The following is a 15,885-nucleotide window of genomic DNA, read 5'->3' as shown; positions in this document are numbered from 1 at the left end:
ACTACTAAAGTAAAAATAATTATGTTCTATTCGACTAATCCAATCAAAAATTATCCGATGAAAACAAAGAGACAATATGCTGCAAGTGAATCTATATATATATATATATATATATATATATATATATATACACACACACACACACACACATATATATATGGGACCTGAATGCAACATTACAGAAGCAGGGGCTCATTCAAAACCTCAAGCTGTTTCACTTATGTTTAATTGATGTAGTGAATTAAAGTAAGTCGCATTCCAGTCGACAACCAGTCTCCAATATAGTCACTGATTGACATAGCACATCCATTACCAATTATATTACTTTTGAGAGTGTGAGACGTAGCTAGTTGTTTTTAAATCACCCCTCATGAACCAGTCACTCAAGTAATAGGCGCTCTGTTCCATTTCTAAAGTATATATACATATGTTGTACTAGAAGCATTGCTAATGTTGTACCTTTGACAGTTTTTGCACTTAATATGAAATTTATTATGTTCATATTGGATGTAGCTAAATATACTGGAGAAGTATAGCCAAAATTTTTAATGAGTTATGTACTTCTCTTCATATTGTAAATGACGGATATTAACCGTTCACAACATGGTACTATGAAACTGGATTTACAAGTTTGTCACCATCAGAGAAAAATTGGATTCATTGTCAACTGAGGAACACTAGGGGGCTGTCTTGTCTCATTTTCAAAAATGTGGCTCAGTGAGAAACAGCAGCCTGTTCTTATGACTCATAACTGCATAAACCAACTGGGGTCTTGTGAGACATTAAGTGAGAAGTCAGATGTGTTCACTATCTAAGAATAAAGCAGCTGGATAAAAACAGATACAAAAATTTGAGATTTATTGAACTGGAAAATAGCATTAAATTCCACTTAAACATTCATTATAAGTAAATACCTACAACATTACACTGAAAATTTCACCAGTCACATATAAAACAATGGATACAGAGGATCAGTTCAAATGAAAAAAGCAGCTCAACAGCTAAAAAAAAGTATTAAAGAGGAATCTTCAGAATGAACACAAAGAGCAAAGGCCGTGCACAAAAGAATTATCCATTGTTAGTTGTTAGAAATGCTGGTTCATTGAGGCGTTGATGCTTTACCTTCTATTTGTAGTTTTGCCTGCTGACAAGTACGCTTTGTCCATTCTGTGGTCCACTTCATTGCTTTGAGGTGTATAACCACCAAGATATGACACAAAACATTTCAGAGCCCTGTTATTTTACCAATTGGGGGAAAAACCAGAAGAAAAAAAAAACAGCAACGAACACATGCAAAAATCTTGAAAATTCACCCCAGGAAAATCTCAATACATTGGAGGAGGAATGGAAGAGAAGCACAAGCACCATTAGGCACACAGCCTGAGGGCGTCTCTTGTCTCTCTGGCACATGTTCAGTATCACTCTATTCTGGCCCTCTGCCTCAAGTGAGAAAGCAAAGCCTGACAGACCCACAGTCAGACACTGCCTCCTCGACTTTATGGTGTGACATGAAATCAGCGGCAGGAGGAGAAAACCAAATGCTTGGCCAGCTCTATCTTTGAAGGGATGGGGGCTGGGGTGGGGATACTAACGTCTACAGCTGAGCATAGAGATACATGGAGTAGTCAGCAGGACGTGATCAACGTCACTTCAAGTGTAGGCACTCGTGGCTCTTCAACAGTGCACAGCGACAGCAGTAGGGAGGAAAAAAGTGAATATCTATCGCACCAGAAAGAAAGTTTCCTCCCAAAGCCAGGTTGATCTTGCAAGTTCCTCTTGAAGACATGTGGCTTGTGTGTTCACAAAAGAGCTCAACGCAACATACAGATAGATGATAAGGTTACCTCACTAAATGTCTCATTTACATAAAAAAAAGACCGCAGCAAAGAGTCTGAACACAGAGTGATGTGGGAAGTCTTTGGTGCTCAGTGTGACAGAAAACTGAACAGAAACATACGTATGAGATCCAAAGAACTGTTGGCATCATCTCCAGTCCCAACTGAGGGTGCGAAAGACAATGGACATCATCGAGGAGTGCATTACAACAGGAACCCACAGAAAACAACACACACCAGGAGTGTACTGTATGGCTATACATAAATCCTTCATTTCAGTTCATTTGTTACAATAGCTCAGCCGCTAATCCTCTCGTTCGACTCCCTTTGACTTCTGCCCCGAGATGGGCCAAGTACAACAGTCAGCCATCTTAAACCAGGCAGGTCCGGACTCTCTTGAGACTCACCCACACATTGAAGAAGAGACTGACGAACCAAAGCCCTCCTTTACATGTTAATCAGTCTATCCTGGCTATTATTAACACAACTCCATTAGTACGATATCATAAAAAGATGAGGAAATTCAAATATTTCTATGTACCTTGTGAATTTTTGTATATAAAAAAAAATCACAGCATAGATGCAGTTTTGCCTGAATATGTTCTGGGAAATAATATTTTCATCAAAACTGCACAGTAATTAGGGTCTCTCTTTGCTTGCATATACATTACCATTAAATTAGTATGCTGCAGATGGAAATGACTAATTCAACCCTTTTTTGAAAGACTTTACTGTTGTGTAAAAGCTTGTTTGAAGGGAGGTGAGAGACAGAAAACTAATGGGCACTGCCAGGAGACAGAAAGTGCTGATAAATGACAAGTCCCGGCTCAATGACCCACAGACTGTTTCACTACAGGCCTGCAGCGGGCCCGTCCGCAGACAGGACTCAGCTTACTGAGACTCAAGGCCGATCTCGTCATGTCTTTTTTTGTTGGGAGTGTTGATGGGAGTGAGAGGTGAGCGCGAATCCACAGAGATTTTTGGAGGTCTGCTTCATCCGAACCTGACCAGATCAGCCAGTAGAGGTCCGCCTTCTTGTGTTGAGACTGGTCGTATTCCAAGAAGGCCGACGACGTAGAAAAAGTGTTCTCAGAGGAGCTCCGGCAGTGAAAGGTCCACGACACGCACACTGCGTCCTCTGAGTGGCAACTGCTTTTATTTACTGCATAATGAAGCCAGGCTGCGGGGCCATACGCGGTGAGGACCTCTGAGGCAAAGCAGGGGGGTACTGAGATAGAAAGTGGTTCGGGTAGCCAGAGGAGACACTGGGGAAGGGTTGGCCTGTTCTGGGAGGAATCGGCGGGTATGGCGATGCGGGGTAGAAGACAGAAGGCTGAGGGGCAGCGGTTGGAGCTGGATTTAGAACTGGGGCTGGCTGGGATGGAGGGGGTGGGGGTTTCCTCCTCGGCTGGGCGACGGGGGAAGAGCTGCTGCCGGCCTCGGTGAGGAGGGAGGAGGACGAGGGCCTGGCTGCAGCTGACACATCCTGAGAACGTGAGGTAGGGACCGACGCCTGGGGGAGCCACTGGCCATTCAGCACCATCTCCTGCAGCTTCTCGATCTTCACCCTTCTCAAGTGAGCCAGCTTCCTGTTGCTCTGGTAGGCATCAATGAAGGAATCCAGGGTCATGTCACCATCCAGGAATGAATCTGCCATATTCTGTTAAAAGGAGTGAAGAGATTTTTAAAGGGGGAATAGAAAAGTCACTTCTGATTCTTATTCAACACACACTCATGAAGGTCAAAATGGCATAAAGGAAAACTGCAAAGCCGGGCTTCATTTACCAAAACATCTGCGGAACAAGATCTAAACGTGTGTGTGTGGGAACTGTCCGTAAACGCAAAGAACAATGATAAATCTCGCCTATTCCACGCCCATCTGCTTGTGCACATACAGATTCATTTACATATAGAAACACCCCCAGAATATACACCCCGAAATATGGCTGACGCATGCCTTTGAAACTACTAGTAGTCTTTATGTAGAGTTACTGTTGTGAACAAAAGTTAACACCTACAAAAAGATACAAACATCACAGACTGTATCATCCCAGGAGCAGGAATGTGGTGGAACTTCCCAGCATGCACAGGGACAAATGATTCAAGGACATAAATCTCATTTTTTGTATGTTCCTGCCCTGAGTGTTACCAATTAGGGTTAAGTTTAGGGTTTGGGGTTACCTTCCCACTATTTCCACACTTCATTTATTGCTATTGAAGACTGAAATATATAGTTGAATAGTTACACCACAACTGGTCAACATCTCCAGAGTTAGACTGAAATGTTATCACTGCCACTGTGATTCCACAAATACTGTATAACTGCAAACTAAAGCACTTTTTATTTAATTCAATTTAATTTTTTTTAGTTTTAGTTTTATGTGTGGTTTATCTGGAGGTAAAATAAATGGAGATACAATATGGAGAGACAAAAAAGAGATAAAGAGATAGACATAAAAACTAAGTAAAATGACTGCACTCAATGTGACGGTCAAATAAAGAATTACAGTACAACTTGAATGCAATTAGATATAGATGATGATTTTGTTTCTAATTAGATTGTTTTAGTTGTTGCAGTTTCAATATAACAGAAAATACACCTGCCTCTGTTAAATCAATCAAAACTAATGGCACAAAAAAGCAATTTTCACTTTTTGATTAATTGATTGACTGATTATTGATTATAGTTGACAGATCCTCTGGATCTCCATGATGAAACCACTGATGCTCAGTGGTGCAGCACTGAAGAAACAAGGTGAAACAGAGGCATTAATGGCATAATTCACTCTGACACAAACTATTTAGAGCTGCAACAATTGATCAATTACTATTCTGAATATAACAGATTCATCGGTTTGAGTAATGTTTCAAGAAAAACAAAAGCAAACAAGGTCGATGTCGCCAACAATGTCCTTATCGGTGATGCCAGAATTCAGGAGCTTGAAGAAACAGTGGCCCATCAGCACACACAGGAATTGTCTTAGAAATATCTCTCTTACGACATAAATGCAGCATTACAAAGAAACGTAATAATTTGATTGGCAGCTCAAAAACACTGACCGGACAGGTAGCTACTGCACGGATAAAAACTGTGACCTCAGCAAGTCAACAATTTTTGCTGCCCACAAGAGTCTTAGATCTGGAGCACATCAGCAACTGGAAAAGCAGGTATATGAATTACTGACTGGTGTCACTGAGGAATACATGAAGTCACCCATGGAAAGAGCGATATAATGCCTACCTCTGTCTCCTCTTCTATTTTGGCTCCCTCCGCCTGCAGTAGGGCCAGCAAAATGTCCAGGGAGGTGTTTCCTGACTTGTGGTCTGTTAAACGACAAGACAGAAGAAAAGCACAAATGTTGGTATTCTGCTGGACCTGAACTGACAGGTCAACAAGGCTGTTAGCAGATCCAGAAAACTGAATATATCATACAGCAGACACATTAAGGTGTGAGTGAGTTATTACTGTTTGTAAATTATTAGTATAAAGACTGAAATGTAATAATACATATACACATTATTACATATAATCTATTTTTGATTGGTTTTGCAACAAAGGTCCATTTGTCTGTGAACCAGGGCTACAACATTTGTAATATTACAATACTACAATTCATTACCTCCTTTACACAATCTTTTCAACACATTTGCGTCACAAGACTCTGGTGTACCGTTTACACAGCGCTCGAAGCAACACAGATGCATTGTGGATTAAGTGTAGTCCGTGCCTAAATTAACCAAGGAGCTCCTTTGCCAGAAAGAAGCCCAAAAACACTCACTGAAATGAACGTGTTCACAGACTTTAATAAGCCCGTCACACACAGCCGAGGGAGGATATGTGAAATCTGTCAGTCATCATCCAGTGACTGCCAACAGCCATAATGCCTCTCTGTTTGCTGTGAACATGCAAAGCCCCACTGAGTCAACTGAAACTGACTTGGTATCTCTAAGCACGAAGCCTGTTTTGTTTGTGTTCCTAAGCAGGACTGAAAGCCAACACCAGCCGGAGCTGGGATTACACGCACGCATGGAGGCACACTGACGATAAAACCAATGACACACCACTAGTTACTGATCTTCAGCTCTGTCAACCCACCTTCTTTTCCCAACTCTAGACACAATATAGTGGATCTCTAATTACAGGAGAGACTGCAATCTAACCTTACTTGCGACTCTACTGGAGGCTTCCTTCTATACAGGGCAACCAAGTGAGCAAAGACCTAGACCGATTCATTTATGCACAGGACACTGAGTGCAACATGGACCAGCCCAGACTTTTTAGCTTTAGCTCTGTGGGGCTGTACTTGGTGTGTGAGCTAAACACTAACATCAGCGGGCTAACATGCCCGCAATGACAAACAATGCTGAGCAGCTCTCCATGTTCACCGTGCTAGTTTAGCATGATAGCATGTCAGTACAGTATTTGGTCATAAACTCATTGTCATCAACTCATAAACAAACTGTGATTTTGACCTGAGGCTGAAATTAGATGAAAAGTCAGGGGATCATCACAGTTATTACAGTTTATATAGAGGTGAACATTTGTGTCTGCACCACATCTCATATGATTCTTATTTCAAATAAATGTTCACTCAAAACACTGAAACTTTCCACTCAAAGCCACCTGGATTACCTTGTTGTGTGTCTTAGCAGCTTTTCAGGTTAAACCCTCCTTCTGCTTACAACAAAGATTTGTATGGTTTATAATAATAACATAATCCCTGATCGCTGAAAACCTCCATCAGGGGGAATTATAGGTGACTCGCAATACTGAGTTCATCATAATCTCTCCTGTCAAAAGGGCGTCATTGGTATGCCCTTAACTCATGACTTCAAGTATGAGATCAGCTCTCTATCACTGTTTGTCCAACTCCCATCAGGTCGGTCATTTATAACTTTCGAACATGTTCTAAGGTTAATTGAGGGTTAAAACAGGTGAGTGACTGATGATTAAGCGTCTGAAAGGCAACAGAAAACAGGAAAGTGTTCACACAAGGCCTGTCCAAGCTCCTCCACACTTTCTCTAAACTTTATTAAGCCATCTGGAGGAAATTCAAACATTTCACTCTGCTGACACTGTTAAGTCTGGTATCTGATGTTGAAAACACCAATAAAGCGCATCAATGAGGCAGGGCCGCAGTGAAAATGTCAGTGACGCACCTTGTAAACAGCCTTGACAACTACACGCCAGGGGTGGAAACTACTAAACGGTAGTATTATCTGACTCTGACAAAAGGCCAGTAAATAAAAACACAAATAAATTTCAACAAATCTTACTTGTCAAACCCTCAAATGCATCAACACTCGTGCAGTTAGACAAGGTTTAAATTACTAGCTACACGCCTGAATGTTGCAACCTGTTTACAAGCTTGTCAAACTGGCTCCAGTCGCCACTGCAATGCTCAGCTGGTCAGATTCAGACATAAGAACAAGACCCTGATGGCACACACTCGGCCTGAGCGTCACAGAGTGGTAAAGTCGTAAAACATTAATGATGATTAATGTTACATACAGCGGCTTAGCCACATTTATTGTTTAATGTCTCAGCAAACTGACCTGTGGGGGGCAAACATTGAAAGAAGTTATGCAACTTGGCAAGCACTAAGCAAGGAAAAGGGATTTTGGCTAGACCAAATCTTCCGTCAAATTGCGCAATCCACTGTTTATCAAAAGTTTCATCTCTGAACTGCCAGCACTGGATCCCAAAACCTCATGTTGATTTGCCAAATTTTACTGGTGGAGTTTAAACTGAATGAAAAAACATTCCAAGACAGAGGCCTCATTCTTGACACGGCCTTTTACCAGGGTGAATTCTCATTCCTTTCTGTCTCACTCCCCCATAACAAGGCGGACACTCAGGCATATCAGCGGCACTCCTCCACACAAAGCTGCGATTCTCCGGCCGAGCCGAGAGCCCAACACACAGTCTGGGCCTGGAGATCATCAGACAGCCATTTAGTGAATGAATCCACATCGACCTCTGCTGCGAATCTGAGGGGGGGAGTTTTGGCTTGCCTCACTGCTTTTCTCTCTCTCCCACCCTCCCAACTTCCCTGTCTGCCGGTTCCATCATCCACCACTCCCTCCCACCCACTGTGGCTGTCCTACACCGGCTTGCCTGGCAGCACAATGGCCCACTGTGGGCTGCCATCCTCAGGGGCAGTGCATGGTGGTGGTGATGGGGCTGCCCTGCCATTTTGGCCTCCAGAGCCTAACAAAGAGTGCAGAGACACTTCCAGGACAAAGAGTCGGGGAGGGCGGTGCTGCTGGTGGTGTCACCGTTTGCAAACAACACAGCAAACTACTGTACGCTGGATCTTCATCTGGGTCAAACAGCTATGCTACTCTTAGCTCTGAGGATCGCTGTCCTTCCCCAGCTGCTCTGCAGCAAATCCACAACTAGGACGGCTAGTGCATGGAAGTGGGAGGGGGGCAAGGGGACACTGGGTAACCTACATTTGACAAAAGCCACTGCTTGATGACAACAGACAAAACCACAGCTGCAGAGCTGCATCACTGCAGAGACCACCGTATGAGAGATAGGGGCATGGATTCAGACTGTAAATTAAAAACCAATGAGAAAATATATCTGCACACATTGCTACCAATATTTAGTAGAGCCCTGTTTTGCTGTGAACAGCAGTAATTCTATTTAGACAAAAATCTGCTAACTTCAATTCTGGCCTTAAATTAATAAAAACGACAAAATTCGAATCTCACAAAGTCTGTGACAACCTGTGGTGTGTTGTACACATGACAGCAGCAGGCTTTTAGAGTCTGCATGCTTTTGAAGCAGTGAATGGCTGGCACGCTATTTTGAGACGGCTGCTTGGCAACCACTGCGTCAACAAGGTCACAAGTATCGTCACTCCGTCTTCTTCACACACCAGGAAGTGCTGTGAAGGTGTGTCAGTGAGGGATATTACAGCCCTCTAAGTCTTTAGCAGAGATGCAAACCGCATTTAGGACTCGCTCGACCTGAACAGAGCTCAATAACAGCGACTCCTGCAGCAACACGACAACAGGGCTTCTGGTCAATGATGGGGAACACGAGAACTGGTGAAACAGGTCATGCAGTGTAAGAACAAACACGGAGAGGAACATGACAGAACACCACTTCCTTTGACAGTGACTGACAGTGTGGAAAGGTTCGCTCTTAAACTGTGATCACCTAAAGTCTCTTTATTATCAGTGTTTTCATACTGGATGTTTTAATGCAGAGCTAAAACGATTAGTCGATTAAATCCAATGACTTCAATGTGAAAATCTGCTGCAAACACACACAGCGCTGTAAACAAGGTGCTTCATGCCCTGAAATCTTCCTTAAGGGGACTTATATGGACTATTATAATAACATACACAACATACAAACGAAAGCGAGTGTCTTTTTACTTTAACTTTGGTATCAAAGCAGATCAAAATAAATGACCATCTATTTTTAATGCTTTATCGTTTTTCAAGCAAAAATGCCACACATACAGCATCAAGAGATGCTGCCTATCCTGGACGAACACAACACTAAACTGAAAAGAAGGGCAACCAACACACAATTAACCTGTCAATTATTTTCTCAATCGTTCAGTCTGTGAAGTTTAAAAAAATGGTGAAAAGATTGCATTCATAATTTCTGATCTTTGTTCCTCTTATCTTTCTTTTGTCTAAAACCTTAAGATAATCAATTTACTACAAACATGAACAAGAAAAACAGCAAATCCTCACACTGGAGAACCCGCAGCCAGATAATGTTTGACATTTTTCCTGAAAAAAAATAATTACCAATATCAATTTTCGGAATAGTTGCTGATCAATATTCTGTTGATTAGTCGACTAATCGCTGCAGCTCTACTAGCTTTGAGTTTTGGACTGTTCGACAAAACAACACATTTTAAAGACATCATCTTACAAACCATGATGTTTATTTAATAACTATTAGCTGATGTTTTACAGACCAAGTGATTCACTGATTTATCTTGAAAGTAATCAACAAGATTAATCGATAATGAGAATTATTGCTTTCCCTCTGTTTGTCTTCCCATGCTTTCACTTGTGTCTCGAATCACATTTATATAGTAAATTACTGACAGTATTGTCAGTAAGTATATGAATATTTGGGCTTAACAATATATGATACTATATATATATATATATATATATATATATATATATATATATATATATATAGTTTATATCACAATGAATTATAGATGCATTATACTAAAAGCCTGCAGAGACCATATAATCAAAAGTAAGATACAAACAGGTTGTAATAGTGAATGTGTCCTGTGCTGTTTGAAGCCTGTTTAAGCATTTGTGGTCTCGCTTCTCAGTGACTTCAAGAGTGTATTCAAATTTGGCGCTGGGTGACATTAAAAATTAATTGAGCTGAACTAATCAATAAAAAATGGTTCTCCTTCTTGTGATAGCTGTAGTGCTGCTGTACCTAGGGTGGACTTGCGAAGCTGATAGGACTCAAAGTTCTCCTGCAGGCAGCTGTAACGCTTGGTGAGCTGCTCTTTCTTGTGCTCCAGTCTGGGCTGCAGGGCGAGGTTTTGCTCTGCCAGGGTTCGGTTGTTGATCAGCGTCATCTCCTTGCTCTGCTGGACATCCTGCATCTAGAAAAAAACAAAAAACAAAAGCATGTCAGTCATGTGCTTGTGGCATCACCTTTGCATTTCCGTCAATGCACAACTCACTGCAGACGTAAGAGACCAGGCTGCTCTCTTACATACAGTGATGGACTCAAATTTAACCATGCGAGGGAAGTCATTGTCTGCAGTTAATATCGATTCTTTGTACAAAGGAAAGAAAGGGAAAGAAAAAGCAGTGAATATCAACTAATCAAAAACAAGTGTGAATCATCGCAATCATTTTCACACAACTCCCACAAGCCTCTTCACATATTCAGAAAGAGAAATCATGTTCAAAATCAGCACCTCTTCTTTACAAGAAAAGATAACTGTTTCTTTCTTTTTCTTTTCTTTTACAACTGGTTATTACCTCTATTCTGCAGTGTGATACGCGTTTTGAAATTCTCAAGCAGGCTTAAAAAATAGCATAAAAACTAAACTAGGGAAACACACAAGGGCCATTACTGAAAGTAGTAATTAAATATAATTGAATAATAAAAAAAAGAGGTACTGTGTCACTAAACAAGAGACCTTTTTCAGGAGAGACATTTTAATACACCAGAGCAGGAAAACCACAGGTGTATCAAATACCACTGATCATGGCTGCACTCCATTCAGGTGTGCCAGGACCTGGACCCTGCTGCTGTGTGGGCCTGACACACCCTCTGTGTCCAAAATCACACTCCCTATAGGAGACTCACTTGTTGACTCTACAGTGAGCTCTAAATTTGTATTGTGGACACTTTGTTTTACCATTTTGTGTTAACAGTGACGGGTCTGCCCACACTCACATGCTTACACTATGTTTAAATATAGTAAACAGGGATTGATTGAGTACACAGCCACTGCCACAGCTTCCTGGGAGTCCTTAAAAGAGGAACGTGCTCTGATGTTTCTCCTAAATGGAGAGGAGCCATCATCAGTTTTCGGTTGTGCTGCATTCATGTCATATTGTTCACAGTGTAATTACAGGTGTTCACAGGCTCCCAGTTGGAAGTCTGAGAAATGGAGCATTCCTCACAGCAACAAATATCTGCTGCTTGGTGTGAACAGCTACAGAAGTGCCAACAGACTGCTGGAAAATGGCTGTGAAAGCCTCAGTCACCCGCAGTGGCATTTAGCATTTTTTCCACCATTTTTGCTTGAAAAATAACCAAAAGATTAATTAATTCTCAAAATCTGCTGATTAGTCTTCTGCCGATCAACTCATAAACAGCTGATTTCACTGGTAGACAAGCTGTTACAAATACTGACTTACTTAAACGATGTGACTACAAGGCTAGCAGCGGAGGAAATCTAGAGAGGTTGAGACATCCTGACTTTTAGATCCTAGTACAGGTCAAGCTGTAGATCTGCATGCTGAGTCCTACATTTCCCATAATGCAACTTAACAGCATCTCTCTTTTAGACTTGCTGCATCCTAAATGACCTTTCGAACCCCACACCTTCACTTTGTAGGCCAAGCTGAGATAACCCTGATGACATCATTTGGGTTAGACTGTATTTTAAAACTTTGTAAACATCCCACAGGAAACTTAAAAAAAATATAAAGCTGTTTTTAAAGGCAACACTTGAAGGTAAAACTCCTTGCTACAAGTAAACAGAAGTCCATCTAAAAGGCACCCCTTTAATGTAGGTGTGTACTGAAACCATGACGACAGGTGGGGGGACAACATGCTACACTGTGAACGGTGGAGGAAAAAATGAAAAGGTGTCTCCTGCTACTTCCCAAATGACTCATTTCACACATCAACCAACACGTTGTTCACGCAAATATAACCAGGACATGTAGGAAAGCTAAAAATACACTGCAGCGTGGTTGTGATTATGGAATAGTTTCTAAAAGTGACTGAGGCGGGCCTTGTTTGGCCGTTGGACTGAAGGGGGAAAATAACATTTCATGCAGGAAAAGCAGCTAAATATGTCTATTACCACTGCACTTTGCACCATCATATCCTGAGGTGACCACCCTTCCTTCTGCAAGACCCAATCTGCTCATTCATCGTGGCCCGCTGAAGAAGCAGACCTTTAAAATAGCATCCATGACTGCAGGCTTGTTCTGTCAAACCAAACACATAATCGTTCGCCTGGGGAAAATATTGTGCTCCATTCTCTCCATACAGGCTGAAATAATCACAGGAAATGTAGGTTAAGTCTGTCTGGCAGGACCACAGACAGGAATTTTGGAGAGCTAGAGTAATAACCTACAATTACATACCGGTCGCTGTAATACAACACTCACAAAGAATAAAACCAGCCACACAAAGGTGTCTCATGGGAACTGAGAGTTGCTATTGGAGCAGGAAACAGAATGAGTTTGAAACACAAGTATGGCTGCAGACCATAAAAGTGAATACAATCCTTTAAAAATCTAAAAAGATGCACATCAGGACTGTTTATTCATGTTACTTAACATTAGTATCGGCTGATTCATCGTCATCAGGTGAAAACTGATACAAATTCAACTTCAACTACAGCATACACGCTCTGTGAAATCCATTCCTGGATTAGCAAAGGACTCAAAAAGATAAGAAGCCAAAGGGGAGAGACAGTGCCCCTCTTAATCTTAACTTAGTTCAAAATGTAAAGTACAACAAAAAGCTTAAATGAGCCGATGCATTATGTGGGGATGTTTTAAAACTGGGTCACCTACAAATCAAGATCATACTGACTTTAGCTCAGCTGACACTCAAGCCGAATAAAAATGTTGCCCAAAAGATCCAGCAAGTTTAAAAATGCGTCTTGCAGCCTGAGCCGGCCTCACAAATGAGCAACAGTACTACCGCATGCATACATGATGTATTTAATGTAGTGATACACAGTATCTACAGGTACGACATACTTAAGGTCAATTCATGTGGAGAAAAACAAAACAAGGATGCACTGAATGTAAACAAATTCATGCTAGCACTATTTGCATTATTCAAAGGGCAACATGTGGTGCCTTCAATGAGTGTTTTGCAAAATGAGACGATTGTTGCCTGCAGCAAAGCATGCGTACAGATGTCAGGCGAGGGTTTGTGTCCATACACTACAGCTGTATGCTCAGTACAGATCAGCACTCTCAGGTTTCACTCAACGCCTTATGACACCCACTGCCTTTGTTCCCATCCAGTAAATTCTAAAGAAAGAATTTCCCAGACAGTTCCACCTTCGGCTCCGGCATGTCTTTACTTGGCTGATTGTCTTCCATCTCTCCCACTGTCTTATGACTAACTTATGTCAACGACTGCAGCGTCATTGCAGTAAACAAGTCCCTCCCTCTCTGTAACCTACTGGAAGAGGAAAATGAAACCATGGAGACAATCGGACAGGGTGCGGATCAAAAACAGGACTGACAACACAAACGGCTGGCTCATAATGCAGCATTCATCCAAAGTGTACTGTATTCTTCTTGCTTAGGGAAGGTGAAATGGATCTGATGCACTTGAGCTGAGCTATAGTAGATTATAGTTTCTCATGTCTGAAAAGACAGGCTTTCATCACATTTGAGGCAGTAAGTCCTCAGTGGAACACAAAATGAGCCTAAAACAGTGAAAGCCACAGAACTATGACGACAGGCAAGAAGAATTCCTGAAAACGCGTGTTTCATGTTTGTAGTTCCTGAACAGGTCCAAGCTGCAGGGTAAGAAAGGGAGGAAAAAAGTGTTTCCTGAGAAGTTTGCATTTTACAGAAATGAAGAATGAATAATGTGGGAAAATTCTTCCAACACCGGGGATGTGGTGGGGCTGATTCAGCAGGAGGACATTAGGGTCGATACAAGCCCACACTGGAAATGACCATTTGGGAAGGAGCAGCAGCATTTAGAAATAATCAGAAGCATAAATCCTGTATTTAAAAAAAAAAAAAAAAAAAACTGTCTAATCTGTTTGCACTTCCCTCATATGGCAAATTTCTGTCTGTGGAAAACCCTTCTAGGGACTATGGCTTGTAATCGCTCCGTGCATGGAAAAATTGAGGGTTATCAGCTGTTTATCATGACAAGGGCAGATTTTATTAGGGAGAGCAGAGCAGGTACACGTTAACTGGAAATTACAGAGAGCTACAAGACCAAAGCCGCGGAGTGTCGATAAGAGCCAACGGGCTGTGTGGAGAAAGCAGCTGTGAAAGTGTCAATTAGACCGATTGTGACAATATAAATAAGACGGTCAATTCGGCATGTAGCCACACAAGAAACACAGCTACTAATGCGGACAACATCTCTGTTGTTATAGCGTTGTTAACGAGTGCTGCTTATGGTCCTGTGCTGTCCGCTGAGCTGGTTAATAATTCATATTTCAGATTAGGGTGTTAAGTACTGTTTTCGTTCTGCCTGTGCCAGCACAACTGTCTGCCATAAATTGGCCGATTTGTGAGCGGAGTTTGGCACGACGAGCTGTCTGTAAAGACTGTCGACGCTAGGCCACTGCTTATATTTAAATGTTCTCTGAAAATGACTCAGCGTTGGAGTGACCATTAAAATGTGCTCTTGTTCCTGTTTACTGCTGAATACAGACGAGCTGTTGTTGTCTGGAGAAGTACAGGTTTTTTGCAGCAACCATGTCGCAAACTAGGAATCCTCGTGCGCTAAAACTTAAGACAATGCATGCCCGTGCTCCGTCTCAAGGTTAATGATTTATACGCTATTTTAGGTTTCGAAACACTGAAGTTCTGCTAACAACACTCATTCATGATCAAATCCTCCACAGGGTTCAAGGCAACCATTTCGGTAACTGTACCGAGCCTATGTTGGGAAAGCACAACAAAGGGTTGAGAGGAAGAAAAAAAACAGTGACCGAGAAAAGGAGTCATTAGCTAGCGTTGCACTGCAAAAGCGAACAGCTTAACATACCTCGTCCATCTCCTGGACCATTTGTGTGAGTTTTTCGTCGTCCTCCAGAATTTCGTTGAGTTCAGTCATCGTGTAAGCGCTGAACTTGTCGGAAAAACTAGACATTTTAGCTCTTCTTGTGTGCTTCTCCTCGCCTGTGATCCCTCTTCTCGCCTTTCAGAATGTGACAGCTGACTGAGCTTCCCCTACAGGAAGTAGTCACAGGAGATACAGGCCCGGTGCTGCCTTCACGTGCTGTCAGAAATATTGTCATTCTCGGAAACTCCACGGTGGGCGGCAATTGAGCAATAGCCAATGTCTAGCATTTAATCGTTTACAAAAATCGACTCTGTGAGCTAATTCTTTACATTATAATACAGAATTTTACTCTGGACTATATAGCTTAGTTACAATGTTTGTGGTGTTTTATCTTCTCCTCAAAGTAATGGTTAGCTTAATTGTAAGCAGAAAAGATATATCAGCAACAAAAGTATCAAAATTTGGACATTAAAATCCGAACCTCACTCTTCTGGTTTAAAAGAATATATACCTTATCTTCATTGTGCAATGACAAAATAACAGATGCCAATAATGAGACAGCACAGAGGTGCT

General features: G+C 41.7%; 1 protein-coding gene across 1 annotated transcript; it reads right to left on the bottom strand.

Moving 5' to 3' along the window:
* Positions 1 to 847: 847 nt before the first annotated feature.
* On the bottom strand, positions 848 to 15,459 carry vps37ba (VPS37B subunit of ESCRT-I a). The gene is made up of 4 exons (XM_041937045.1): positions 15,295 to 15,459; positions 10,276 to 10,447; positions 5,077 to 5,159; positions 848 to 3,495 (listed from the first exon to the last, which is right to left on the bottom strand). The coding sequence occupies exons 1-4, from the start codon at positions 15,397 to 15,399 to the stop codon at positions 2,995 to 2,997; spliced, it is 861 nt and encodes a 286-aa protein (XP_041792979.1). The 5' UTR covers positions 15,400 to 15,459; the 3' UTR covers positions 848 to 2,994.
* Between the last annotated feature and the right edge of the window lie 426 nt (positions 15,460 to 15,885).

Source organism: Chelmon rostratus, chromosome 5 (assembly GCF_017976325.1).
Source record: "Chelmon rostratus isolate fCheRos1 chromosome 5, fCheRos1.pri, whole genome shotgun sequence".
NCBI lineage: Eukaryota > Metazoa > Chordata > Actinopteri > Chaetodontiformes > Chaetodontidae > Chelmon > Chelmon rostratus.
This window is presented reverse-complemented; position numbering and strand designations above follow the sequence as displayed.

Bases quoted from the DNA above. Each gene is read 5' to 3' on its own strand.
- vps37ba (XM_041937045.1), bottom strand. From the start codon at position 15,399: ATGTCTAGTTTTTCCGACAAGTTCAGCGCTTACACGATGACTGAACTC. The intron at 10,448-15,294 runs GTATGTTAAGCT...GTTTTTTTCTAG, and splicing joins TGGTCCAGGAGATGGACGAG to ATGCAGGATGTCCAGCAGAG. The intron at 5,160-10,275 runs GTACAGCAGCAC...GTCGTTTAACAG, and splicing joins GCTTCGCAAGTCCACCCTAG to ACCACAAGTCAGGAAACACC.